Genomic DNA, 25,958 nt, shown 5'->3' on the forward strand with positions numbered 1-25,958 from the left:
GCGGAGGCGGCGGGGAGGCGGGAGCGTCAGCAGCCTGCGACCGGGGCGGAAGGAGGCGCTGGGCGGGCACCGCGTGTGAGGAGAGCCAGGCCGGGCCTGCTGGCGGGGCTCAGCCCCGGAAGGTAACGGCTCTGGGGACGGGGCGAGCTGGTGGCTGCTGGGGGGACGCGAGGCCCTGAGGAGCGGCGGGGGCCCTGGGGCGAGGGCGCTGCCGCTCCATGCGGAGCCGCCGCCCGGGCCCGTCACGGGTTAATGCTGCTCTCTTCCAGGCTAATCCTTCCTCTGACCTCGCCGGCAGGCTCTCTCCCCTTCCCTGCCTGGTCTGTGCTTTTAACCCCCACCCCAGCAAATACCGAATTAAATCAATCGACCCTGGACACGGCCCCGGAGCAGCCATTAGGTTCCCGGGTCCGTTGCGACGGGCTCACGCGCTCCCACTGCGCGGAACGGCGTTACCGGCCCTCACGGCACGGGAGCCGGGCTGCCGCTGAGGGGGCGCGGGGAGAAACGGCCCCCGGGAGGGCGGGAGGCCCTGCGACCGCGGAGAGCCTTTCTGCAACGGGTGGCCACGTAGCGGATTCACCGGCCTTCCTGTTACCGGGGGGGCCTGCGCTGGCCGGGAGGTGAGACGGTTACGCCTGCCTCCGCCGCCTCCTCCTCGGGAGGTTCCCCCTGCTGCCGTGTCAAGCAGCCAGGCATCTCGGAGAGGGAAGAGGCAGCCTGGTAAGTCTGTGTGGAAGCCAGTCAGGAGAGGGAGAGGTGTATCTGGGTTTGGTTGAAGAGAACACAGAATCACTTTAGGGGTTTAACTCGTGAGGCTGCAAGGGATCGCCTGGGTCATTGAGTTTGGGTCGCTGCAGTCAAGGGAAATGTAAAGCTGAGGCAAGCCCATTGAAAAGTCCTAACCCCTTGCCACAAGCCACTGCCTCACCTTCCCTTCTGCTGCCACTCCACAGCACCATGTGGCAAAAGTAATACTGTACCAAGACATCTGCGTGCTACCCAGAGAGTAAAGGAGACAGAGGTAACACCAATGCAGGAGGCCCCGCATTGGTAGGGAAGGAAAATTATTGAAAATGAATGAAAACGAGTGCTTGTAGATCACTGTGCTCCTTGTCATAGCGGGAGACAAAGAAACTACCAAAACTACTCACAGACCCCAAATTTAGTGGCAGGTGAGATCTGAGCCCGAGAGATCTGTCACTTGCGATGTCAGCATACACTGTTGTGACAATTAGCTGTGCTCAAAGGAAGGCAAAGAAACTGGAAGCCAGTTTGTGTAATCAAAGGGAGAATAATTCTCTCCATGTCCCTCCAGACATGCTGCAGGAATGTTGCTTTTGCACATGGGTGTAACTACAGTCTAAATAATGTGAAAGAAATGGATTACAGTCAAGCTCCTTTCAAATGGTACTGTTCTAAGAGCTGAAAACTACATTGCATTAACAGTATCTAGAGTGAGAACTACAAGTGTCATTTATGAAAGATTAAGACATTAATATAATCAGAAGGTGCAAGCTATAAAACACGGTTAAGCATTTGTACTATCTCACAAAGTCCAGTATGTATATGTATATGTTTCTGAACTCATGGGATGCCCTTCTTACTCTTTCACCATATGTCCAGACAGGCCTATTCTGCATCTGAATACCTTATGCAATAAGCATGTCATAAGTTATGGAAGTTTTGGCCACAAGCACATCTGTTTATCAGTCTCAGTGACTGCAGCGGAAAAATTCTAAATCTAGCTGCTTAACAGCAAATTGAACTACAAAAAGTTCTGGTCAACAAAAAAAGACTAGAATTTGAGAACTAAAAGTTTTTAATGAAAATGATGAAGTAGGACCAAGCTATTACACACTCAGTACAAAAGCACTGGAATCAAGTCATTGTTCTGAAACTAAAAGTAACGCTGCTTTTAATTCTGTAGTGGAAGAAGTACCAGAAATCTGACTTTCAAAGCCTTCTGTCATAGGCTTTAATTTCTAGTTTTGGGATTACCATTACTTCCTTCCATGAATTGATCAGCCTGCAGCTTAGACAGTTAGCTGCCGTATCTGAAACACAATGCCAGGTTTCGTTGTAAGCTGCCTTCTCATTTCTAGATTGTCTTCTCAAAGGCAACAAAATTTAATTGTAGTTCTCCAAACAGCTCTGAGATCATGGCGCTAAAGTGATACAACTGTTTGCATTAGTTTGCAAATGGTTGTTTACATTTAGTTGCAGCACAGATCACTTCCCGGACAATTACTTTGCACCCCCAGTGGCATATTAAAGGCCACAATATTGTTCTTTTCCTTTTAGTTAGTCATATTTATGCATAAATTAATGCAGATACTACCTTTATCCTATCCCTAAACCTTCATTTGGAAGACTTTCAAGTAAACTTTTGTTAGTGGTCCTAATAACTAGTGATTGATATCCAGGCAAGTAACAGTTGTCTTATGTTGTAAGTCACCAAGGGATAAGCCAGCAGATGGAAATAAAAGTTACTACTTAACAACAATACTCTGAGAGCTTCTGAACTGGAATTGAACAGAGTGCTGAAATTGATACTACCTTGCAAGTTTCTCAGTAGTATTCTGGAGCAGGCTGAGTAAATTATAATTTATTTCCTAAATTTTCTTTAAAATGTACCATAAAATGGGAAAAATACGGGTTATATTAAAATCTGTGGGATCTTTCCATTGATTTTAATTGGATCAGCAGTGCAGTGGCAGGGAGGTCCCTGAACTTCATGGAGTTCTCTTGCTAACATCTTATTTGCACAGTATGGTTTTGTTCTGTATTGGGGAAAATAGAATTACTTGGGTTTATGTCTGTAGTTTCAGCTCCATTGCGATCCTGCAAAACTCTCTTGGCATATTTATTCTCTTCTAGGTGACAACCACCAGGCAACTACAAGACTGTCACAATGAGTTTTGTTGAATATGGAGATACGATAAAGGATGGTGACACAGCTATTGTGTTCTTGGGCCACGAATCCATGTTTCCTGTGAAAGTCCAGCATGGCACTGTAACTCAGACTAAGTATGGGGTCATCAGGCATTCCACAGACCTCATAGGCAAGAAGTATGGCTCCAAAGTGACCTGCAGTAAAGGAGGGTGGGTGTTCATTCTTCATCCAACTCCAGAACTGTGGACTATGAATCTTCCGCACAGAACACAGATTCTGTATTCCACTGACATCTCTATAATCACCATGATGTTAGAACTGAAGCCAGGCTCCATAGTATGTGAATCAGGTAATAATTAATATGTTGAAATCCTTTATTAAGAACTAACACCAACACTTTAATGAAAAAACAGGCTTATCTTTACATTTTGCAAAAGGTCTCTTTTTTTTCCATTGTGATATAATTTTCCCAGTCTACACATTGAGTAATTCTATTTCATGTGCACGTGTTATCAGCTGCTGTTTCTTCAACAAGTGATGTTACCTCAGTATGCTGGCCTTATGTACGGGTATACCTTTCAGTATGTGTTTGATTAATTTTCTTAGGATAAATATATAAGCATTTTTCTTTCCCTTTTCTAAAACTGTTGTTAAGTACTTAAAAAATATTTTTAAATACATGATTTGAATCAAAATTCAGGCTTTGAATTTGCAGTTTCAGAGAACAGAATTGAGATCACCCAGTGAAAGAGACTGTGATGATAGGATGTTGAGCTAATAAGGGAAATAAATTGGCAGTATTTATATAATGTGATACCATATAAGTACATGTATTGCATCTTTCTCTTCCAAAGTCTGATCCACTTGTAGCACTGCAACTGCATGCAAAATCACTGTAGCTGTATAATACAATGGATGATGTGTTCATCACAGGGCTGTGTTTTGTTTCTAAACTTGGTTTAATTTATTATGGCTTCCATGATTTTGCTTAATTTGCAAGTAAGGAAATTTTATATTAATAGATATTTTCCTGGTTAAATACAGTTTATAGTAATGCCTTCATGACTTTATTACTACAGGCAGTATGAGGCTTGCTTGATTTGAGTGCATCTCCATAGTTTGGAAAAATATGAACTGAGGTAGTTTATCCTTGTTTTTTTCTGGTTGTTTCCTTTGAGTCTTTTTATGAAGCAGTTTCATATACTTCCCTCTCAAGCATAGATACAGCAAAGGATCAGCATGACAGGATTGTGCTGCACTGCATTTTCTTGCATTAAACATTTCCTGTTCCCACCCAAGCGTAATTTTGGACAGCTTTTCAAGCCTAATGGCCACTTTCCAACACAACTGAAACACCACTTATCTCTGCATCCAGTTGCACCCATTAAGAAGGAGGTGGTATATGGAGCTGGTTGCTGTATAGCAGCACTTGAAACAGGCAAAGCCATATGCAGAAACCTCTGGTACTGCTAAAATGGTTGGGTCCTATGAGTTTATAATTTGGTTTGTAGGACAATCAGGCATTTTTAGGGTTGTCATGGGAAGTAGCAGTATTGATCATTGGGCAGCTCTTCACATCTTCCCCTCCCTGCTATGTTTAGACAGAATGGGAAAAATAAACACAGCTAATTATTCAGGGTGAGGGAGGTTTGAATTGCTCCATGTTCTGTCTCACTTGGAATAGGCGGATGTTAAAGTACAGAGCTGCACATATGTTTTCAGTAACGTCAAAGGTACCTAGAGAGGGTGAAAATGTTTGAAAGTTCATTTATCTAAAGAGCTAAGAAATGGAAACACTTGATGAGATAACCTATTCAGATTCCCAAAAATGTTGTGAGTCAAAAGTCATAGCCACAAACAATCCTTTTTGCTAATGGGAAACTGTCCCCAGGTTTATTATAATGCCTATACTGTCAAAGTATTATAACTTCAGCTTTCCGGGAAAAGTGAACAGTTTTACTACTATAGTTTTACTTGTATTGCTTGAAAGATTCACTGTTCACGAAGAAAGAAAGAAAGAGTATTGCATCAAATTCATCTGGTTAACCTTGAAGCAAGAGATACTGCAAATGTGCTTGCAACTGACCAGCAGTGGTGATTTGAATTAAAAATTTTACAGGTATTGACAACTGGAGCCTCCAGTGTGATGATGTAACCTACTTCGGTGCCATCCTAAATTAGACAGTATTCAGTGATCCAAAATCATTAGTTGTAGATTAACCTTGTGTGGCCCAGACGGAACCAGCCCAATGGCGATTAATAGAAACAAGACAGGAAATCTGGTCTAGTAATGACATTTGAGTCTGCTTCCTGCTGGTGCTGGTTTTAGGTGTATTTTGAGCGTTAATTAGCATGGAGGTCTGTCTTTTTTATTATTTGAAATTGAACTGATATACATAGTTGCTGTACGGACTGCCAAAGTAGGCACTGTAAACCGGCCAGGCTCTCTTCCTCTTGTCTTACTAATTAGACTGTGGAAGAGTACCCTGCATTTACCCAGTGCAAGCAAGCAGAATGTATGAAGAAAGGATCGATAAAGTGAGATGAAATACCCTCTGTGTCATGTTGTAATGCTGTGAATATGAGTGTAAATGATCTTTTGTGTGTGATTAGAAAAATTCAGTAGAATAACCAGAAGGCTTAATTTTATATCACTTGAATTATGCAGTTTAAATTGATTAGTCATGATTTGTCATAAATGATACAAACATATTAATACAGTTTTTACTATTTTTAATCATCTTTAATAAATACATAAAGAGCAAGCTTGTCAGCAGTGCATGCATAATTAAAATGATCCAAGCATACTCTACTGAGGCTATAAGGGAACTCGGCATCTGCCTGATGTTTCATGATGGAGGTGTAGGAATATGATCCTTTTTCTTTCTTCTGCTAATTTCTAATTTATAAAGGTATGTTGAGATTTAAAAACTGTTAGCACCGTTGCTGGAGCTAAGATCTCTTGAAAGCATTGGTCCCTGGTCTGAGGAATTCCCCACTCTGATAGTCTTTAACAGCTGAGTCTTTCCAGAATTAAAGGATACTTGAGATAGCTGCTAAAATACCTTCTGTGGGTGGCCTGGTAGTGTGAAACTTTAATTCATCAGGTAACTCTGATCCCATTTGCGTTCATTGCATGTGCAGCCACTGTCTAGATGAAGGCATGAGCTGAATCTTTTTTTGTGTGTGGCTACACTCTCCAACACTAATCTTGATGTCAGCTTCCCAGGCAAGGCTATTTTCAGTCCAGTGATTACAGCTGCCTGTAGTAAAACAACTCCATTTGACAACAAATATTGAGTTTTTTTACATTCATTTTTATACTACATCTGAACCAATATGAAACCTTTCAAATATTTTTTCCAATCAAAAGTGTGTGGAACCCTTTGTTTTTAATTCCCCGTCCCCACATATCGAGGCTGTCTTGCTGTCCTCTCTCCCTGGTGAGACCTGAACAAGTGTCTGTCCTAACCCTCTAAATTGCTCAGGGAATGCAGTACAGCACTGTGAAACCTCGTTTAATCTGATAAATCTCAGAAATATTTTGGCTTCGATGGAGCATTGTATTTAGACAAAATGTAATTTAGTCAAAAGTATTCTAACCACCATCCCAGTGATCCTTCAGCAACCAACAAAATCAGACTCACATGAGCAAAAATGTTGATTGGAGTTTTCGTTTCCCTTCAGCTAAATCCCAAATTAAAAATTGCTAAACCCTGTTCATTGCCACACAGCAATGGGTTTCTGAGCCCACAGACTGGATTTCTGAAGACTGAGAACAGTATTCTGGGTTCTCATGGTTTCTCTGTGGAGGAGTAATGAGAGCTGCTGGCCGGCCTTACACTAGAGCTTCTCAAAAATAATTATGAAATTTTCAAACTCACAGCCTGGCTATAGATTTTGTTAAGAGTACACTCATAAAAAAATAATGAGGACTTAATGATTAATGGATACTCAATAAATGATTAATAGTTTATTGTGGAGTCCCAGCAAGTCAGCTGTATACTTAGGACTCTTCTGAAGCGCTTATAGACTTTTTGACAAATACTGCTCATGTCTTTACAGTTTTTGTGGCATAAGTATATGTAAACTGTTTGCAGCTCTATCTTTAGTGTAAAATACAGACCAAAGTTTCTAAATATTAATTTGATTTTGGAATGTGCTCATACTAATTAAGTCAATGTTTTATAATGTCTCCCTTATCTACCTTTTAGCAGCTGTTCAGGTTAGAGTGTGGGAAGAATTCAAAAACCTGATCCTTGTATAGCACCTTTTGAAGTATAAGAAGGGCCTCATCAGTACAAACATCAGAGAGCATAGTATTCTCTTGACATACCAAACAACTGAACCAAAACTGTGGCCACATGAGGCATCCCTTTAATGTATTCAGACTTGTGGCTGATCTGCAGCTGATGAGGAATGCTGTTCATACCCTAAAGCATTTGTTTCCAGACCTTCTGGACTCACTTTCATCTTATCATTTCACTTGACCACCACGCGCATTTCTCATGCAGCTCTGAACTTAACAATATTATGTCCGTTTGCAGAAGAACCCTCCCTGAAGAACTCTGACTCTTGAATCTCTAAGGAAAAATTCTTTTCAGTTTTCACATTCCCATTCCTTTTGTAGGCAGTGCCAGCCTTGAAAACTTCCCTGCTATCCTTCCTCCAACTTCTCAGTCTGCTCAGTGTGCAGTGGCCCTCTCTGACTTGCAGGCTGCTGCCTAAAATGTCTATTTCAGCATGGTGTCCACAACAGATAGGCAGGAGAAAGAGCTAATCTTCTGTAAAGGGAGCTTCTTGATTTGCTGTTTCCTCTTTCAGCTGCCAGCTCATCTCCTTGAAACTCTTTCCCTCCCTGTCCTCCTCCCTCTCTTTGTCCCTGCTCTTGCTGTGTCTCACCTCTGCCACCATGATTTGTGACCTTGACTATCTTCACAGTAAGATCTTAGGGTTAGTTTCCATCAGATGCTTAGTATCTCTTAATGTATTTGCTAAGAATTATTAATGATTTTCCTGTTACATAAACTTGTCATGTACAGTGAGCAGTCTTTCTCTGTTCAGTGTTTCTTGACAGATAGTAACTGTGGAGTTATTAGCTCTGTCTAAAGATTAATTTTCCTTTGGTTTGGGGCTCCTTCCGTTCTCATGGCTGACTCATGACCTGTCTTACTATTTGCTAGGTCTAAGTGGCGTAGCTAGGAGACAAATACAGCAACACTGTCATTGTTTTGTTGTATTTGTTCATTTTAGAATATCTTAGGTAGCCAAATTTTGCAGCAGAAACTTCAGTTCTATTAAAATGTTATTAGATACTGTATTGACCCAGTATTAAGTAATATTCCTTATACTTTTTCACTTTTCCTCTTTTCAAGCAATATGAACCTATGTATGCACTTAAGAGCTTCTTCAGCTTTATTCCAGAACGCATTTGCTTATGCGCTGCTGTAAATATCTATAGGTCCTAAATCACAATTTGTAGTTCCTTTTTTAAAAAGAAGCAGCCATGATGAGAAATTTTTAGGGAAGACAAGCCAAGCGATAGCCTGCAATGAGGAAATGTAGTGGAACACAGAATCAGGTCACTTATGTTTATAGCATGGGTGGGATTCCAGGAGGTTAGACAGATATGCTTTGCAAGAAGAAAACCAGACTAAACAGAAAACTGTAAAAATGCACTCTCTTACTTGGTTATCAGTCAAGTGCTATGCTAGATACTGTGGTAACACTCGTGTTTCTGTTGACAGTGTTCTGATGTGTATCTATACTGTGTTGAAATAGCACGCATTATTTTTGAACAGCTCAGATGTTGTCCACTGCAGCTTTGAAAAGGTGAGAAATTATCTTAATGTGGACATTGTCTCAAGATGGCTGAAGTGTGTGGAGGCTTCTATGTGGAAAACCTGTCACTTCAATAAGCAGAGAGTGAGAAGAACAGATCTGTTTGAGGTCAGGAGAATGATCAGGGAGTTCATCTGATCAATACTTACGTGTCTACAAATCAGAAGGAGGTATCAGTAAGTGCTGAGCTAGAGTGTTTCATCTAGGTGTTGACTTCTTAGGATTGAGATCCCTCTAAAACTGCAGTGTTTTCCTTGTCTTGAGAGAGGGCAGAAACACTCCCCTGAGCTTAAATGTATCAGAGAAGAACAGAGTGCGCTTGAGCTCAGGAAGAAGGGAAGGATACTACATCCATCTGCAGGGCCATTAGCCAACTAACTCATGGTTTTAACACAGGATCTCAATTCATGCCTTTGGACTGAGATGGACCACTTTCTTAGTCTACATGCTGATCCCCTACACAGTGCCTCCTCCTCAGATTTTGAGCTTTGAGTATGGCATATTGGGGACCCTGTGGTGTCTCATTAAATGCCTTCAATGCAGATGTCTTCTGCTTTTTGACTGAGATGTTTAACATCACAGAGTAGTCAATGTAAAACAGCATCATATTTTCCAAAGGCATTAGCAATGACCTAAGTGCTCACCTAAGTGAGCTCTAAAAACAGCAGCTGTGGTGTTAAGAATGTCTTCAGTACAGTTTGAATTATCGTCGTTTTACCTCTCTTCTATAGACTCCATGATTAATACGCTGTAGTTAAATGGGCATTGTCTTGTAAAGAGCAAATAGTTTCTAAGGCTATTTATAGTGCAAGCTCTCAGAAAGGCAAGCATCCTGGTATAAAAATTATAAACTGTATTTGTTCTAGAAGTTGTCTTACCTTTCGCTTTCTTGGTCAAACCAGGAACATAGGCATTTCACCACACCTGTATGAGAATGAAAATCTATTGAAGTCCATCCAGTTCTTAACTTGCCTTTTCTGATACAAAATAGTAATTTTTGAGCATTCAGGTTTTTGGTTCATTGCTATACAGGTAATTCAGCTGTGATATTTCAGGTTTGGTAGCATTCTAGTTCATGTCTTCAGTAGTACTCCTTGCGTTTTGCTGCTTTCCTGACTGATTCTGTATCATGCTAAGGATACCTTTCATTTCCCAAGGAAACCTGAATCTGACTAGAACTTACTCCAAACTGGTGCCTAAGACTCTTTGAGTCATATTTTGCCAAATACTGCTTTTTCCAGTAGTGATCTTGAAATAAGACCAAAGAGAAGTTGAAAAGGAATTGATAGGGTGGTAGGAGGGCTCAAGTGTTGACTGTTGCAGATTTGCAGGGGAGAAGGCGAATGTAAACATTCATCTCCCCTTCTACAACATCAGAGAAACATAAGGTTGAACGCCTGCCTTCTGTAGACAGTGCTGATGGGTCTTTAGGGGTTGTGTTGACTATGGACTCATGCTGAACTGCCAGACCCTCATATTCTTAATGAATTACATCAAGTGTGCTGAACTATCAGGCACATGAGAGTTGAGGGTCATCATTTCACAGGACTGAGTTCAGAATCTGTCATCTCTTCAAAGATAGATTTTACAATGGTGCACGATTCATAACCATCTTTGTTTCTTGCAGTTTTGAGAGTGTTGTCACGGAGAAGGCAGGCAGCATCTTCAGAACTACTCTCATTAATGATGTTAGTGTGATAGAATTTGATATGTTAAAATGTGATACATATGTATTATTCTCATGTTTGCGGTAGCCAGTCAACAATAAATAATTCCTGGCAACTTTGTTTAACAAAAGCTCAGTCTGTAATACGCCTGCAAGTGGTGACTTCCAACATCCTGGTTTTAGTTCAGGATTTGGCTTGGAGTGTTTGTGAATAAAAAAAAAGAGTACAAGAAAAGAAGCCAAAAATACTTAATGGGTTTTCCTACGAAGGAGACAAACAGTATCTTCTGTGGTGTTTTTAAGAGCAGATTTAAAAGGAAAGTGATTAAAAATGTAAAAGAATATGAATAAGGAAACTGGATACATGCACAAGCTGCCTCTCTCTTCTGCTTACAGCCCAGCTGTGCTGACAGGCCTTCTGTTCACTCCTTTAGATTAGCAGAGAAAGATGCAGAAAGTGTGCAGCATGACCCATTTGAGAGGTAAAATAATTAAATTCTGTCAGTTTGCAAAAGTTCTCAATTGTGCAATAGTGCCTTCTGGCATGAAATGCAAAGGCAGAATTTCAGTCATTTTAGCATCCTGTGAACAATAGTTCCCTGCTCTTGTCATTAAAAAAAAACAACAGTGAAGTGCTTTCTTTGCTATGCACATATGTCATTGAGTTTTTACAACCACATGGCTGTTGTGCTACCATTACTCCTTTTGACCAGGGAAAAGTTTATGTTGACATTTAGAGCCTACAGATGCCATGACCAGATAGTTTTTCATGTGTGCACATGCAAGTGTCTTTTGCCTTTTGTTTGCTTTATTTTAATACTGGCATGAATGCATGGATTTTACCTTTAAATGTGTGTGTCACAGTTTCTCTTTTCCCTTGGACCTCTCTGAGGCCAGTGCTAAAATCTGTAGGTCCTCTCTCCCTGTCTAATCTGCCCCATTAAAGTTGGGGGGAAGGTGCTAGTCTGCCTGTTGGGGTCAGAGCCCTCTCAGAGGGAAGCAGAGGACCAGTGCTGATTCCACAGTGCAGGCGGTTGTTCTGGGGGCAAACATGGGCCCTGAGCTCTGTTTACAGTCTGAATGGCTCCCCTTTCAGAGCTGTCGGATTAAATGCAGTGCCACAAGAATGTTTCTCCCCTTACGTGACTAGAGGGCAAGAACCTTGGATCCGTCAGTAAACTCTGACTTCCTGAACAGTTACGGGAAGTATTGCTCCAATTAAGCAGCTGTACCAGCCCCTGTGTCCCCTAATTAATTTCCTTTCTACTAGTTTCTGAAGTACACCACTGCTGTACTTCAGGTTCTGTCCTTTATAAGATTTTTAAGATTTATGTTAGTTGAAAGAACTTGCTTCAGGCTGAAATTTAGCCTGAACAGTCATTGAAGATAGCTAGAAATAGATTTTCTTTCTACAGGAGAAATGTGTTCCAAGTACAGAATTATAAATCAGTAAACACAGATAATTTGGGGTTGCTGTGAGGTTTTGAGTTTGGGGGGTTATTCAGTTAAATGCCACTTGAGTGAGTAATTTGCAATGTGAATTGGTATATGGGAGTTTTCTTCAGTGAAAACACTGCTTATTAGTCATTCATCTAATACTCCAATGGATCATTTAAAAAAAGTTTCCTAAATTATCGAACTAAAAGAAGGAAAAAAATCTGTGTCTTAATAGTTAGTCTGTGGTTGTACATCATAATTGTACTTACATACAATTTCAGGTATGTGATGGATCTCATTAAACTTCGGTAAGATTGTGTAGGCATGTATGTATGTAAGTCACATGTGAAATCAGGTTGTTTGGTCAGTGCGACTGCAAGGAGCCCGGAGGCCTTAGTTTTGGATAATGTCAGTGGGAGCTGAGGATGGCCAGTGTCTCTTAAGAGGCCTGGGCTAAACAGACTCCATATGCTGAAGCCATTTGTTTGCATGGATATCAATAGGACTTTCAAACACCGACCCTTGCCAACATCTCTTCTTTGTTTTAATGAAGTATAAAGTTTTGAAAATACGTTAAAATTTGCCTTCATCTCTTCTCACCCTCGAAGAGTCTGGCACTTTGAAAAAAACTCTCTGGATAATTTCCCTGAATTTTTCCTGTTGCATTTACTTCCTCCTGTTGTCTTGTGGCACTTGTTAGAGCTATAGCTGACCCTTGACATTACTGTTCTACTCCAGGGAGAGAGGACAGGTCCTGAGTTTGCCAGATTTTTAATTAATGCTTTGAGGACCCTAAAGACTGTTTCCTATGTCATTTAGTCCCCTTTTCCTTGTGAAGGAAGGACTGTTCTCTTTCAGTAGTTTAACCAATGGTTTCTATTCATTTGGGTTTTGGGTAAGTGGACTTTGGGTTTTGGCAGGACTAACGGAGAAGACCTTTGTTCTAATGTTTAGCACTGTCAAAAGGCATTTCATGAGTTGTTCGTCTTTTGTAGGTACGGGCAGCGGCTCCCTCTCCCACGCTCTCATCAGGACAGTGGCTCCCACAGGGCACCTGTACACGGTGGAGTTCCACCAACAGAGGGCTGAGAAGGCCAGGGAGGAGTTTCGAGAGCATGGGGTGGAGCATCTGGTCACCGTGACCAACCAGGATGTCTGCAAAAATGGGTTTGGTGTCTCAAACATTGCAGATGCCGTGTTCCTAGATATTCCATCTCCATGGGAAGCCATAGGACATGCAAAGTCAGCATTAAAACCTGAAGGTAACTGCACTTACCTCTTTCTGTTCGGGAAGTACTGTGCATGCACACATCTCTGCCTTTGAGCCATATGCTAGATCTGCTCGCTTCCATTGTGTGATCACTGTTCTCAAATGTCAAAGTCTCTAGGCATTTCTAAGGCTGAAAAACCTTCAAAAGAGGTCTTCAATTTACAGTGGAAGATTTGAAAGGACAAGAACAACTTTTTCCTACAGGCCTGTGCTAGCTGCTACAATTAGCATGGGCAGTTTATAAAAAGCCCTTTGAACCTCTGTCAGGTGCATTTTGCTAGATCTGAGGTGTGTGCGAAGCAGCAGTAACGATAAATGCTGAAAGCAAATTTTTTCGGCAATTCAGTGGAAAGGTGTTTGTATAAAAGGTGTTCAGATGCACTTCACATCAATCATTGCAGATTTGGACCTATTTAACAGAGCACCCCATCAGTAATGTTAAAGAAAATGTGGTTGTACTTAAATATGCTTGCCAATTTCTGCCTTAAATCTTTGCTGTTGGAGCTAATGAGAAGTTTGCTGTTGGTTGCAGTGGGAAAGGAACATAAAGGCTGTTATAGCTTATGCCAGTTATTCCGGGATTGTGACAGCAAGTGAGAACTGCTGTTGAAATTTTTGATGGATTTCATCAGTTTATTATAAATCTTTTCCCTATTGAAAAATCAGCTTCAGTGAATAAATCATTCTTTCATCCTGGAATGAGTTTTCCCCTAAGTAGTGTTACAGTAATGTAACCATACTATTGTGGATCTGAACTAACTTGCACCAGATCACTTCCACCTACAAAAGTGACTTTTCTAATCAAGAGAGCATGGAGTGCTGAACAGTACGTGTGCTGGGACATGAGTTTAATAAAACTTGATTATGTGCCAAGGCCCAGTTCTTTGTTAAAACATGTAATCACAGGCCTGACTAAGTGAATTACTAGGTCTTCTTGAAATCACAGGATTTAAACTTGTCTTTAAAGGTCACTGAATGTGCATTACCTTGCTGAGTCAGGACTGACCCAGCTGTTAGGCTATCTCAGCTACTACTGAAAATTTTCTAGAAGCTTTCTGATAGCAATGTAACACACACTTTATTTAAAAAGTGAATAGGTAGAGACTTTCTAGCACTCTGTACCTGCAAGAGTTACAGCTTAATTTGTAGCTGCTTTCCAGTGTGTCCTGGGAAAAAAATAATTTTCACTGCACTGTACGATGCCCTTCCCATGCTCAAATTATCTAATCTAGTGAGCACAACACTCAGCTGACTTCCCAGCTTAGAAGGCGCTGCATTGCGCAGTCCAATTTGAATTATTTAAGTAGTATATGTTTAGAATACTAAGCAGAGCTGCTTAAACAGTTCCAAGTTGTGAATTCTTGTCTCACTCCAGCATTTGAAATCCTAGAAAAGGTATTATAGTCCCAAACTGGCCATACCATCTGGCTATACTTTTCTGTGCTATGCTACAAGGTTACATCTGCTTAGGCAATATAAATAATACTTTAAAATCCCACATTCAACTTTGTGAAGTGGCATCATGCACTTTACGTATCAGTCAAAAGGCGAAGTTGCTGTTCCTTGCTGCAGTTTTTGCTGCAAACAGCCACCAGTGTCTGAGATCTGGTATTAGTCTAAGGCTCATCTTTTGGGTTTCATAGTACCTGTCTGAGCCAGGGGGCATTTTTTTTAATTTTGCATACAAACAAAATCTGTTTTTCTTATATAATTGATTGCAGTAGTAATAGGTACAGACTTACACACGTTTCTGTTTTATTCCAAATCATGCAGCTAGTTTTGTTGCGGGTTTTTTGTACTGCTGTAAAATCTAAAATACGATAGAAGGGTATCTGTAACTGCTTCCCTTTCCCTACCGCAGGCAGATAATTTTATAGTGCTCCTTTGTTTTATTTTCAAATAGTTAAAGCTCTTCTGCAGTAAGAACAGTCTGTGCACATACTGCTGTTGTTCACCGCCATTCCAAGGGCTAGTATATTGATAAAGCATCACTGGAGAAAAGGAGTTGTTCCACTCTTTTTGCTCCACCCTCCCTCTCTCACATCTGGACAGGGTCACATTTGAACCATTCATACTGTGGGTTTTATTGTGATGTGCCATGCAAATATCGCAGCTGTACTGCCAGATAGTGATAATTTATTCCCTAAAGTCTTAAGGTACTTTGAATGAAATCAGAGCTAAGGAAATTCAATATATAGCATCAGCTAGCCTCCTCTTTAAAACCGCAATATTCATTATAGAGTGTTCAGCTGAGACAGTGTGTATGAGAGAGTTCTTAACCTTAACAAAACCTTATCATATCAGTGTTTTCTCTCCTACTTAAGCTCAAGATCCTGAATAGTTGCAGCTTCTAGTTGGCTGAGTGTTAATGATGCTCTTTACAGAGTACATTTATTGCTTGCGTTACGCCTTGCAGTATGCTGTAAATACACTACTTACAGTAGCTTGGCCTCCCATTTAAAGCACTGCCAACCCCTGAAAAGCTAAAAGAATAAAATGGCACAGTAGGTTTGTGACGCGAAGGTTCTCGTTCTCTGGTGATGTGCTCTGCCGACGTTCAGGGTTGCATCTTAACTGCATCTTTCTGTGCTGATTTCACCAGTCACACTTTCAGCAGAAATGCTGCTTGTAATACCTCTCGGGCAGTGCTGCACTGCAGAACTTGCTTTCATTTCCAGACCTGCACTGTTTTTTCTTTGGCAGCATCTGCTGATTAATGCTTTTCTATAGTCATAGCTGCTGTTCCCAGTATCTGACCTTGGTGGTTTTTGCAAAGTTGCTGTTAATCCTTTCAGGTTAAACTTTAAAAATTGTGAATGTAACAAAATGAAAAAATTGTGAGGTAACAAAAATATGCTCGATATTCTACAGTTCTTAAATGCTCTGAAACTTTCGACTCGCACTCATCTCACAGCTGAATACTGTAGTGCTTTGAATATAATTCTGCACCCACCTAGTCTACTCTCATAAATATTGTCTATTTCTTCCAAGGCTGTGGAAGATGAGGCAGAAACCCACTTGTACAATAGTTTTCATACAGATTTTAAATTTTCAGGTAGGGAGATGGAAAAATACAACCTTATATTAGGTTGGATTGGCCTCTTTCATTACAAATTGGTCCTTGGTGGTGTTTAAATTAACAGTCTGAGTCACAAAATTATTAAAACCACCCCTCTTTTATTTCCTTTCTTTCTTTTAAAGACTTTAGTTGTAAATGCAGACTTGCCACTCCCTCTTGAGCATCATAAAGCCCCTAAATTATGAGTTTGTCAAATTGTGATCCTTGAGATATCACCTGAATCAGGTAACATGGTGCTCTCAGGTCTCCCCCCAAAACTCTGCAGGGAAAGTTCCTCTGAACATCTCTGTGTTTGGGCCTCTGTGTTTCCTGCCATCACAGAAGCCCTTCAGCAGTACTGTGCTCTTTGTAGTAGTAGTAGGTTTTCATTTCCAAAGTCTTATATTTGTTTCATTTGTACACGGACTTAAAACAAGTCTTGTTTGCATTTTTTTCCCCTTAGCATAGCCATCGATTGTTGTCCTAACCTGCCAGGTTTGGTTATTATAGATGCTGTATAAGAGAATAAATAATATCTCATCCTCCCAGTAGCCTGTGGTGCAGGTAAGGCATTGTCTGGTTTAGCTAGTTTCAATTTTCATTTGGGCTTGCCTTCCTCCTCCCCTGAGCTTTCAGGGAATACCATGCCCATGTAGAAGGTCTCACTGGCTATTTTTCTTGAGTCCCAGAGGTTATTCATGATCCGGTTTTAAACCACCCAGATATGGCTTTGAGGAGCAGCTGAAATCCCTGGCCACAAGTCTTACCCCTGTGGTATCAGCGTAGGGAGTACCCCAGGCTGAATCACACTGAGAAGAGGGCAGTGACATCAAGGCTGATGTTGTTTGGGCTCAGACTACCTCAAGAACGCACAGGGAATGTGTTAGGGCAGGAAGTGGAGCCTGACAGTCTAGCATGCTGTTGTCCTCCACCCATGCAGGTGGTACTCGAGTCAGTATTAACATTTCTCATGTCCCCAGGAGATTGTTTTGGAATAAATGAATGAAGCAATAAGTGCTTGCTGAAATGTTGGCACCAGCCTTTGCTAGTGTGGTACTTGCTTTGATTCGAAGGAAAATTAACTCAAGGTGAGGTTAAAGATCCACAAACTAACTTTAAATTGAAGCATATCCTGTCAACATTGAGGAGCCATCTGGTCTAGTGCAAAGCTGCCCCACTAGGATCTAGGACTGGGTGCTGACCCACAAAGCTTCATCTGATTCCCAAGCACTGGCTGCTTGCTGGGCCAGCCCCAGCTTTTGTATCTCATTGGAGGGCATTAACCTAGCTCTGGTCTGTCAGGGCTTGGTAGGTTAGGTGCACGTGATGGGCCTGGCCTGAAGTAAAAGTGATTCTCTCACGTGTCAAAAGTCAAGCAGAAGGATTCCTGCATCGTAATCCATGCTGTGGAATGCCGGCCAAAGCTATTGGCCTTTACACAGTTTATAGGAAGTAGTTTGGGATTAAAGGATCCTCAAAGGAAGTTGTTAAGTTTTCTTCCCCAATTCGGAGCCAACTGATTTTTTATTTTCCTTGTTGCATGCTTTTGCCAGCCCATAATAGTGAGCAGGAATAAGTTTCTTTTGAACGATGCACCTACAAATGTAGAGGTGAAGGTCACATTTGCAGAAAATCACATCAAGCTCTTACTAATGAGCTGGCAAGTGATTTGGAGAAAATTTTCTTTTCTGAATCAAGAAACATCCTTTAATTTCTTCCAACAGCCGAATCCTCTAATTTCACTTGTCAGGGAAGCTACATCAAATCGCCCACGAGCACACTCACTTAAAGGACGTTCTGTCCCCTTTTACGGAGGCAATATTTTTAGTGTCCTACTAGCGCAGAGTAAATGCCATGGTGATGCTGCTCAGTGACTCTCCTGCCTCACCCCTACATAATGATAATGCTTGTGTGATTTTTTTTCTTCCATGAGATCTTTGTAACATAATCTTCCAATTATGACAATGCACTGAAGTCCCAAAACCCAGAGCTGTATTCTTTTACCAGAGATAAAAATGCTGTGTTATATTCTTTACATCACAGAACCATTTCTAAAATTACAGGCCCTTTTCCCTGGAACTTAATGGTGCTGCACTACATATGTTCTTTTTGCATCTTCTGAATAATACTGGGATGATGAAAAAACCTGTCAGAGCACTTGTGACACATACTATAACTACAGAAGTGAGAGCACATAACTTGGACATGTTTTGTGTATTGTAAGCGTGCACTGGAGTTCTTGTCAATTGGGTAGCACTGCCAGATTTTCCATACTTGAAACCTAATGCAGTTATTAGCTAAATAGAACTGGTAGAGGTGTTAGTCCTTGCTCAGACAAACCAGAAACAAAATTGCTGGAGTTGCACGGGAACGCACCAGTAACTGCTCTTGAAGGAGGAGCAATTTCCAAGGCACTAACCTCCTGGAAAGATGCAAGGGTGTGTCCCTTGATTACTAATTAGATACTGTCTGTTAAAATGTACAGTGCTATGTGGATGCAAATCTTCTCTTTTATTTCCCCCTTCCCTTAAGCTCTCTTCTCTAATCATTCCAGTCTGAATTGTACTTCAATTTTCATATCCTCTCGACCCTATTGCTGGTTACAATGACTGCCAGGACTGTGTGGGCTTGTTCCAGCCTACAGATTCGGGAGATTTAGCCTCGCCATTAAATGTTTCAAACTAACTCAGTCCCTGTAAAATTGAAGGTAGAAAAAAATTTAAGTCTTTCATACAGTCTCATTATTCTCTTCTCCTCAACTGTAGCACTTGTCAGATGCATTATACATGAATAAACACATTTCTAGACAGCTCTTCAGATCAAAAAGCTCACACAGCTTCCCAATGTGAACAGGATTAATCTCAGATAATTACTATATCAATTTATGGTGACACACAGATCTCATTAACCAAATTTAGGAACAGTAGCTTTCCTAAAAGGAGAGCTCTGAAAGAACACAAACTCCGTTTGTACTAAAAAGTTTCCGTTCAGTTGTTTTCACTGCTCTCTAGTCTAGTCCACCCCTTTTTGAGCCACAGACAGAGCAGTGTGCCCCAGCGAGCGGAGAGAGGGAGTATATGTCTTTTCTTCATTCACTAAGGAATCCTTGGCATGGCAAGACAAAGCGATGCATATTCAAGTCCTTTAAGCCCTAAATGCCTCTTGATGTCTAAAGGACAAGAGGGCTCTTACAGAATCTGAGAATTGTGAATGCTGAAATCTAGATTTATATCTGTTTGGTGATTGTGACAGAAAGGGCGTTGCCTAGCTGGTAATCCGGTGGGGGTACAGAGGGCAGCCCACAATGTAGAGAATTCAGAAGCATCTGGTCTGTTGAAGATCTGCTCCTAGAACAGATGAGTATGTCCTTTTGAGTGCTGGTTTTCTGCTGCTCAGAGTCCAGTTTTTTTGCTGTCTAAACACACCATGGCAACTGAAGCTTTCCCAAATCTTTCTATTTTAGACAGCGTCTCACAGGCTGGAGCTGCAATTTCATTTTTGCCTTCCAACCTTCTGCGAATTGTATGTTTCCAATTGTCTCTTAATATATGCTTAATCAAACAAGTCCAGCCTGCAAGTCATGTCTGGCCTGCCTTATGGTGAGTCCAGGAAAAAGCAGAGGAGGCCCCTCTCCCACTTGTTAGGATCCATAAAGACAGATGCTTGGTGGTTTTGCTTCTAAGCTGTTTGTAGGTATATTTATTTGGGAGTGATGTATAATAATAATGAGAACAATAGGTGCAAAAGGGAAAAAATTAAATTGGCAGAACTACTGAAACCCACTGGATGCTCTCAGTTATATGGAATACCAGTTGTTACGCTGTTTTCTCACTCTTCATACCTGAGAAGCTTCCAGCAGTGCAGTAAGTAAAGTAACATTATTTTTTGCACTTCCCCTCTGGATATTAGGTATTGCAAGCAAAAGCTTTCTTCCCTACCAAGTGGCTTGAAAGCCTATTTTCTGTAACCCTATGTCCCCAAGCAGTCCGCTTTGCAAGGAGGCAGTCTGATAAATCATCACCAAGTTTGGTGTTGACATGCTGTGCTCAGCTGACCATCCCGAGGCAAAATGAAGGGTGCTCTGCCTTTAATTGAAGGCTTGACAAGAACCGTAGGCGGCTCTGCAGCTTGTATGGCAACAGCTGTGTGCAGACTTCTTAGTTTTTGACTGTAAATCTAGAGCATGTGAATTTGAAAGCCTAAACATATCTTGAAACCCTTGTAGTCAGAATAAATAAGAACAGACTTACTGTAAATGTAAATATATTTCCCTTTTTTATTGCAATATAAAACACCAAAAACAAAAAGCCTGAATGAAATAGTAGTAAGTCTCTGGTCTCTCTGCACATTCTTGCTTTGCAGACAAAGAGTTATTGTGAATTGACATTTAGCTAAGTTAGACATTTGTTCAGTTCCCTACACAATAAGAATATAACATCTTTCTTTATAACATATGTGCATCATAGTAGCTTTCTAATTATGTAACAGAAATTTCTTCCTCAGCTTTTCTCTTTTACATCTACAAACGTGGTAGAAGTGTGTACTGCTTTGGCCAGAAAAGATTAGCTGTCTGATTCAGAATCATTTTGGTAGCCCTGGCCATCCTGATGAACATATAAATCTAATTTCATGGGAGCTAGTGGACTGGGTGTGCAATTAAATCAGCATCAACACAATTGGTTAATAATGACACATACCAGCATTAATTTTGCAGGTGATTATTAGATTTGGTTTTTAATTGTCACTCGAGGGAATTACTTGTCCAGGGTACTTTGTTGTGAAGATGCATGATAAGAACCCCTGGCTGTGGAGACTTTATTTCAGGACTAAAATTAAATCCTACTTAGTATATGGTGGATTAATGGTCATGGAAGGTGTTCTTCCCCAGTCAGTACCCAGCACATCATTGCTGCACAGTAACTAGAGTGCTACAGTGACGTGACACTTTCAGACCTGATGCTTTCTTTTTTTAGACTTTAGAAACAAAAAAGGAAAAAAAAGGGGAGTTTGAGATAAAGCAGGCTTCATGTAGTCCCAGCATAGCCTCTATTTTTAGCAGGATGCTTTGCTCTCACTTGCATGGGTTCTTAACTACTTAGACAACCAGTGTTGGAAGGCTTGACTGGATGAGCCTGGGAGAGGGCTGGGAAGGAATGTAAATCAGGTCAGCAACCATTTTCATCTAATTGTAATAAGTAAAACAATAGCTGAAGCCACATTGCCCAGTGTTCCTTCCCCTAGCACAAAAGCCTTTCAGGAAGGGCAGTTGCCTTGTGGGACACTGTGTCCTGGGTGAAAGCACATGCCCTGGCTTTATTGGCAGACAGTGTCCTTATAATTCTTTGATCTGATTTGGCTGTGGCTTTCCAGAGTAAATCTGAATCATTCTATTCTCAGCTGTTAAGGTGACATTGTAGCACACAGAAAGTTGTAGGGGGCCTATTAATACTCTGTATTTAGAATCAAAAATCTGATCTGTGCAGAGACAAGGAGACAGTGTTATTTTATCACTTATAAGTCCTATCCTAGAGTTTTGAAACATTTGCTGTAAACCTGCCCAATGTGATATCCAGTAAACTTTAATGCTCAGGAGACGTGCTAGTCAGCTTGACTAAAAGGGTAAAGCCTTAACAGCACTCCATCTATGGCCTGGAGAGATTACTTTATTCTGTACACACATACCATCATTCTGAAATAAACACAGCCGCTTTTATCAGAGTGTGTGTGCACGCACGCTTATATTCTAATGAAGGCAACTCTGTACAGTGTGTGGAGAATGACTTCTGGCTTTGTGTAGGTGCCAACTCCAGTTCGGTGCCTCAGCCCAGAATAGTGGATAGTGATTCCAAAAGAGTCGCTGCTCTAAAGAGATCAACTTTAATGGTTTTGTTGTGAACAAATGTGGGCAACACTGGATTTGGAAGATGAATGAATTTGCTGTTGCAATTTTTAAAGGGTCTGAAGCATCTTGTGGAGTCATCTGTGTTTGATTTTGTGCTGACGCTTTACACCTGCATAGTAGCCTCATGGAGATTTTCTTGAAAAATGTTTTCACTTTGTCTGTATAATAGTAACTCTGTGCATCTGTGAGAATTTGAAAAAAGATAAAAAGTGCTTCATTTTGGTTTTTGCTCTCTTTTCCACTACCTGTCTCATTTTGCAGGTGGCCGCATCTGCTCTTTCTCCCCTTGCATTGAACAAGTCCAAAGAACCTGCCTAGCGATGGAAGAATTTGGTTTTACAGAGATTAACACCTTGGAAATTCTGCTCCGAGTGTACAATGTAAGGACAATTAGCTTGCAAATCCCTGACCTTGGAGAAGCAGCTGAGGATAATTCTAGCACTGGCTTTGACAGCAGCAACCCATCAAACCAAGGCAGCCCGTGCGCTAATCTGCAGCAAGGAACTGTGCAGTTCAAAAGCGGCGTGCCACTCAGGGAGATGGTCGGTCACACTGGATACCTGACCTTTGCCACCAAGAGCCTGTTTTAGTACATGTTGAGTTTGTGCAGTTTGGAGTCTTTTGTGTGTTTGTGTATGTATTCTGTTTTCATGGTTCTTTTTTGTAGGGCATCCAAATTTTTACTTGTCAGGGAATTCCATATATAGTCACATTTTGTTGGAATATGCCTTGTTTAAATAGCAGACAAGCATTAACCAGAGCAGCATCAAGGGAATGTTGAAACTCTGGAGTGGTGCTCCACTTGCTGTCAGAAAGAAGATGAAGTAATAACGAATGGCCATTCACTGGAATGTGCAGAATAAAGATCCCCCCCGATAAGAAAGCAAAACATACAGCACACTCATTGCAAATAAGTTGGATTTTTCCTCCTCTTTTCTGAATTACTTTCCCAGGTTTAGGGTTTTTTTTTTCCTAGCACCACTAGACACTTCTTTTTTTAACTTCTCTAGCGTCTGTGTTGCTCTTAGGAATGTGAAAGTGCCTACTTGCTTCCTTTTAGATAGGAAAGTTGCGAGGTCATAGTTTGCCAGCACAATTAATCATAGAATTAGTGTTTCCTTGGAATAGTGTTCGGCTGCACAGAGGATTATTGGCAGTGCTCAGGAACACAACCTCTCACTCCATTCTAGGCTGGCATCTGCAAATCATTTAGATTACACAGAGGTCAAAGAAGTGTGCTAACTGTTGGATTTGGTTTAAAATAGTATATTGTTCTCATCAATTTATAGTAGAAATTTGGACCTGGATTCATACTGTAGTCTTCTAATAGATCATCCACTTTCATAGTTGATGAATCCACTGTGAAAATTCATTGAATGAGTGGTTAATATTATCTGAACACCTCTTTGTAAGTGGTGTGGCTGAGGTTCTGTTTGTTTGGTGTTTTATGTGCATTATGGTGTACTGCCTTCCTGCAGTTGAATGACAGATTGCTTTTGGCAGGATTTCTGTCTCCAAATTGCAACAACAATGCAAACAGTAAAATCCTCAACCAGCTTTATCAATTAAGTTTTCAGACCATTTACTCTTTGGTCTTCCATACAGAGCTGGTGGTTGTGATGAACTATGTGAATGCTGGATTAAATTTTGTATTTACAGATTAAAATAATTATGCAAATTTATAAAGTTCCTGTTTTGGTTTTTTTTTTCATGAATTCAAAAATATTTTTATTCCAGCCACTAGTACTGTCTCTGGAAGCATTTAGCTGTGCCTTGCATTTGGTACCTGAATATATTGATTGCCATGTAAGAAAAATAACCATTCATAAACCACTGCCTGAACGTTTGAACCTGATATCCCTCCCCCATTCTTGACAAAAATAAACAAAGCTAAGCTTTTAACGTGTTATAGCAGAACGCTAATCCATAACGGTTTAAAGAAAGCTCAACCGATCACGACAGCAAAGATAAACTGTTGAGCAGATTAAAGGCAGAAAGCAATTCTGTTGAACTAAATCAGTTATGTAAGTTGGCCTACAACTGTAGCACTTCTCCAGAAATTACATGAAAGTTCTCTTTCTACTGCTGTTCATGTCCTCCAGAAAGGCATGCAGTAAACTGTTAATACTCTTTGTATGGTTTGGTAGCTGTATTATAGTGACACGCTTGCATGTGTATGCATATGCACGTTTGTGTGCTTAAACCACCAACCATAGAAGTAAGGCTAAGGTACTAACATAAACCAGAAGAAAGGATGGGGAAATACGACATTAAAGCTAAAGGTTGTTCTTAACTTCCTTCAAGGTGATTCTCATTCACTAACAAGTGGGATCCCCAGTCTTCACCAGGGATAATTCCAGCCCTAGACTTGATTCTTTTTTCCTGACAGACTTTATTTTAAAACAGTGTAACATTTAAACAGGATTAAAGAGGAGCGAAGTCACGTTTCTGTCCTACAAATAGCCGTGGAATGGAAATACCAGTGTGTCTTCATGGAGCTTGAAACAACGCTGATGCCTTTCTGCCTACAAAGCCCAATTCAAAACCCCTTGAAATAAACCACTGACTTTGCATGGTCCCATATTGATTTGATCCCTGCTGAGGAAGGACAAGCATTGCGTAAGAAGAGAAGGATTTCATTTCTGTCTTTGCAATATTAGAAAGGCTTCTGTGTTTTTGTTGCCAATCACAGCCATGGCCAGCAGCACCACACCGCTTCCTGCTGTTGCTTTGTTGTCAGGGTCACAGGGAGGATCCCACACTGTCCAGCGTGGATGGTAATGTGCTGCCAGAACCCTCCACTGTTTAATTCTGCTTATGATCACCCGCATTTTACATTCTGGCTACATTCCCTGCCAAAAGCGGTAAATCAGAAACATGGGTCTTTACTGCCACACTGGGAGAATCTGCCTGGGCCATGCTTTCAAAGACTCATTTCTCTTTTTAATCTGTTTTAGTCTTCTGTCTGGAATGAAACATCTCTTCTTCTTGCCCTGACACAGTTCAGTCTCACGCTGGCAGGCTGCACGTTTTCATTGCTGCCGTGCGCTTGGATCCCTCAGTTGTGGACAAGCACCAGTACACAGCTCTGCCCGACAGCCAGGTTATGCTTGTCCCTTTGCACTCCATGCCCTACAAGCTAGCGTGGAGAGCAGTCTTAGACACCTTGCAACCTACAAGGCAAACAGTAATGACTAAGATGAGGCTTGTGAAACACTTCAGAAGTCTGCTGCTGTTCACTGTTTACCTGTGCTTTAATTAAAGCATTACAGATCTGTATCTCACTGTGGTTGTTCCTGCTTACCTGTTAGCACAACACTGTTTTCTTCTGAAGAAGACGTGATCATAATCCTGCTTGAGAACCTTAAAGGGATAAAATAGCAAAAATGCTAGGAACTTACTCCTCTGCTTAATTTCCTGCTCTGTCTTCTCCTTAGGTACTTTGGGATATGTGATGGTGAGGAGATGGTTCTTCCTGGGAAGTGTTCCAGAGATGAGGGTTCTGGTTCACGCTCACTCCCTGGAGAGTACATCTGTGCTCCATTAGTCCTGGCGAACAGGATGATTGCGGACGTCATGGTGACCTAGAAGGGACGGGGGCCCAGAGATGCAGCAAGCCTAGATCTACTTGTAAATACTGGCGCTCATCCCAGCAGAATCTGCATCATTTAGGTGGACGAGTGCACTGGGCAGCCCACGTGTTCGTGCCTTACCAGGTTCCTTCTGGACAGAAACTGGAGAAAACTGTGCCCTCCTGGGCTGCAATTCAGTGCTGTTTGGTGCTCCCAGCTCACCTCTGATGCCAGTGGGAGCGGTGCAGGCTCAGAAAAGGAGGGTTGAGAAATGGCTGGGCTCTCGGAGGCCATTGCTGGGCTCCTTCTCGGCTTC

At 41.2% G+C, this 25,958-nt stretch overlaps 1 protein-coding gene and 1 long non-coding RNA gene across 3 annotated transcripts; one reads left to right on the forward strand and one right to left on the reverse strand.

Moving 5' to 3' along the window:
- Positions 1-25,349, forward strand: TRMT61A (tRNA methyltransferase 61A). 2 transcript variants are annotated; one of them, XM_052783290.1, is made up of 4 exons: positions 1-122; positions 2,881-3,245; positions 12,836-13,102; positions 22,332-25,349. In XM_052783290.1, the coding sequence occupies exons 2-4, from the start codon at positions 2,915-2,917 to the stop codon at positions 22,658-22,660; spliced, it is 927 nt and encodes a 308-aa protein (XP_052639250.1). In that variant the 5' UTR covers positions 1-122; positions 2,881-2,914; the 3' UTR covers positions 22,661-25,349. The 2 variants fall into 2 exon arrangements, with proteins under 2 accessions (XP_052639250.1, XP_052639251.1); XM_052783291.1 differs by lacking the exon at positions 1-122 and adding an exon at positions 617-723.
- On the reverse strand, positions 25,136-25,958 carry LOC128140003 (uncharacterized). The gene is made up of 3 exons (XR_008234586.1): positions 25,784-25,958; positions 25,375-25,654; positions 25,136-25,243 (listed from the first exon to the last, which is right to left on the reverse strand). It is a non-coding gene; the product is annotated as an uncharacterized LOC128140003 (long non-coding RNA).

This window comes from Harpia harpyja, chromosome 3, assembly GCF_026419915.1.
Source record: "Harpia harpyja isolate bHarHar1 chromosome 3, bHarHar1 primary haplotype, whole genome shotgun sequence".
Lineage (NCBI taxonomy): Eukaryota > Metazoa > Chordata > Aves > Accipitriformes > Accipitridae > Harpia > Harpia harpyja.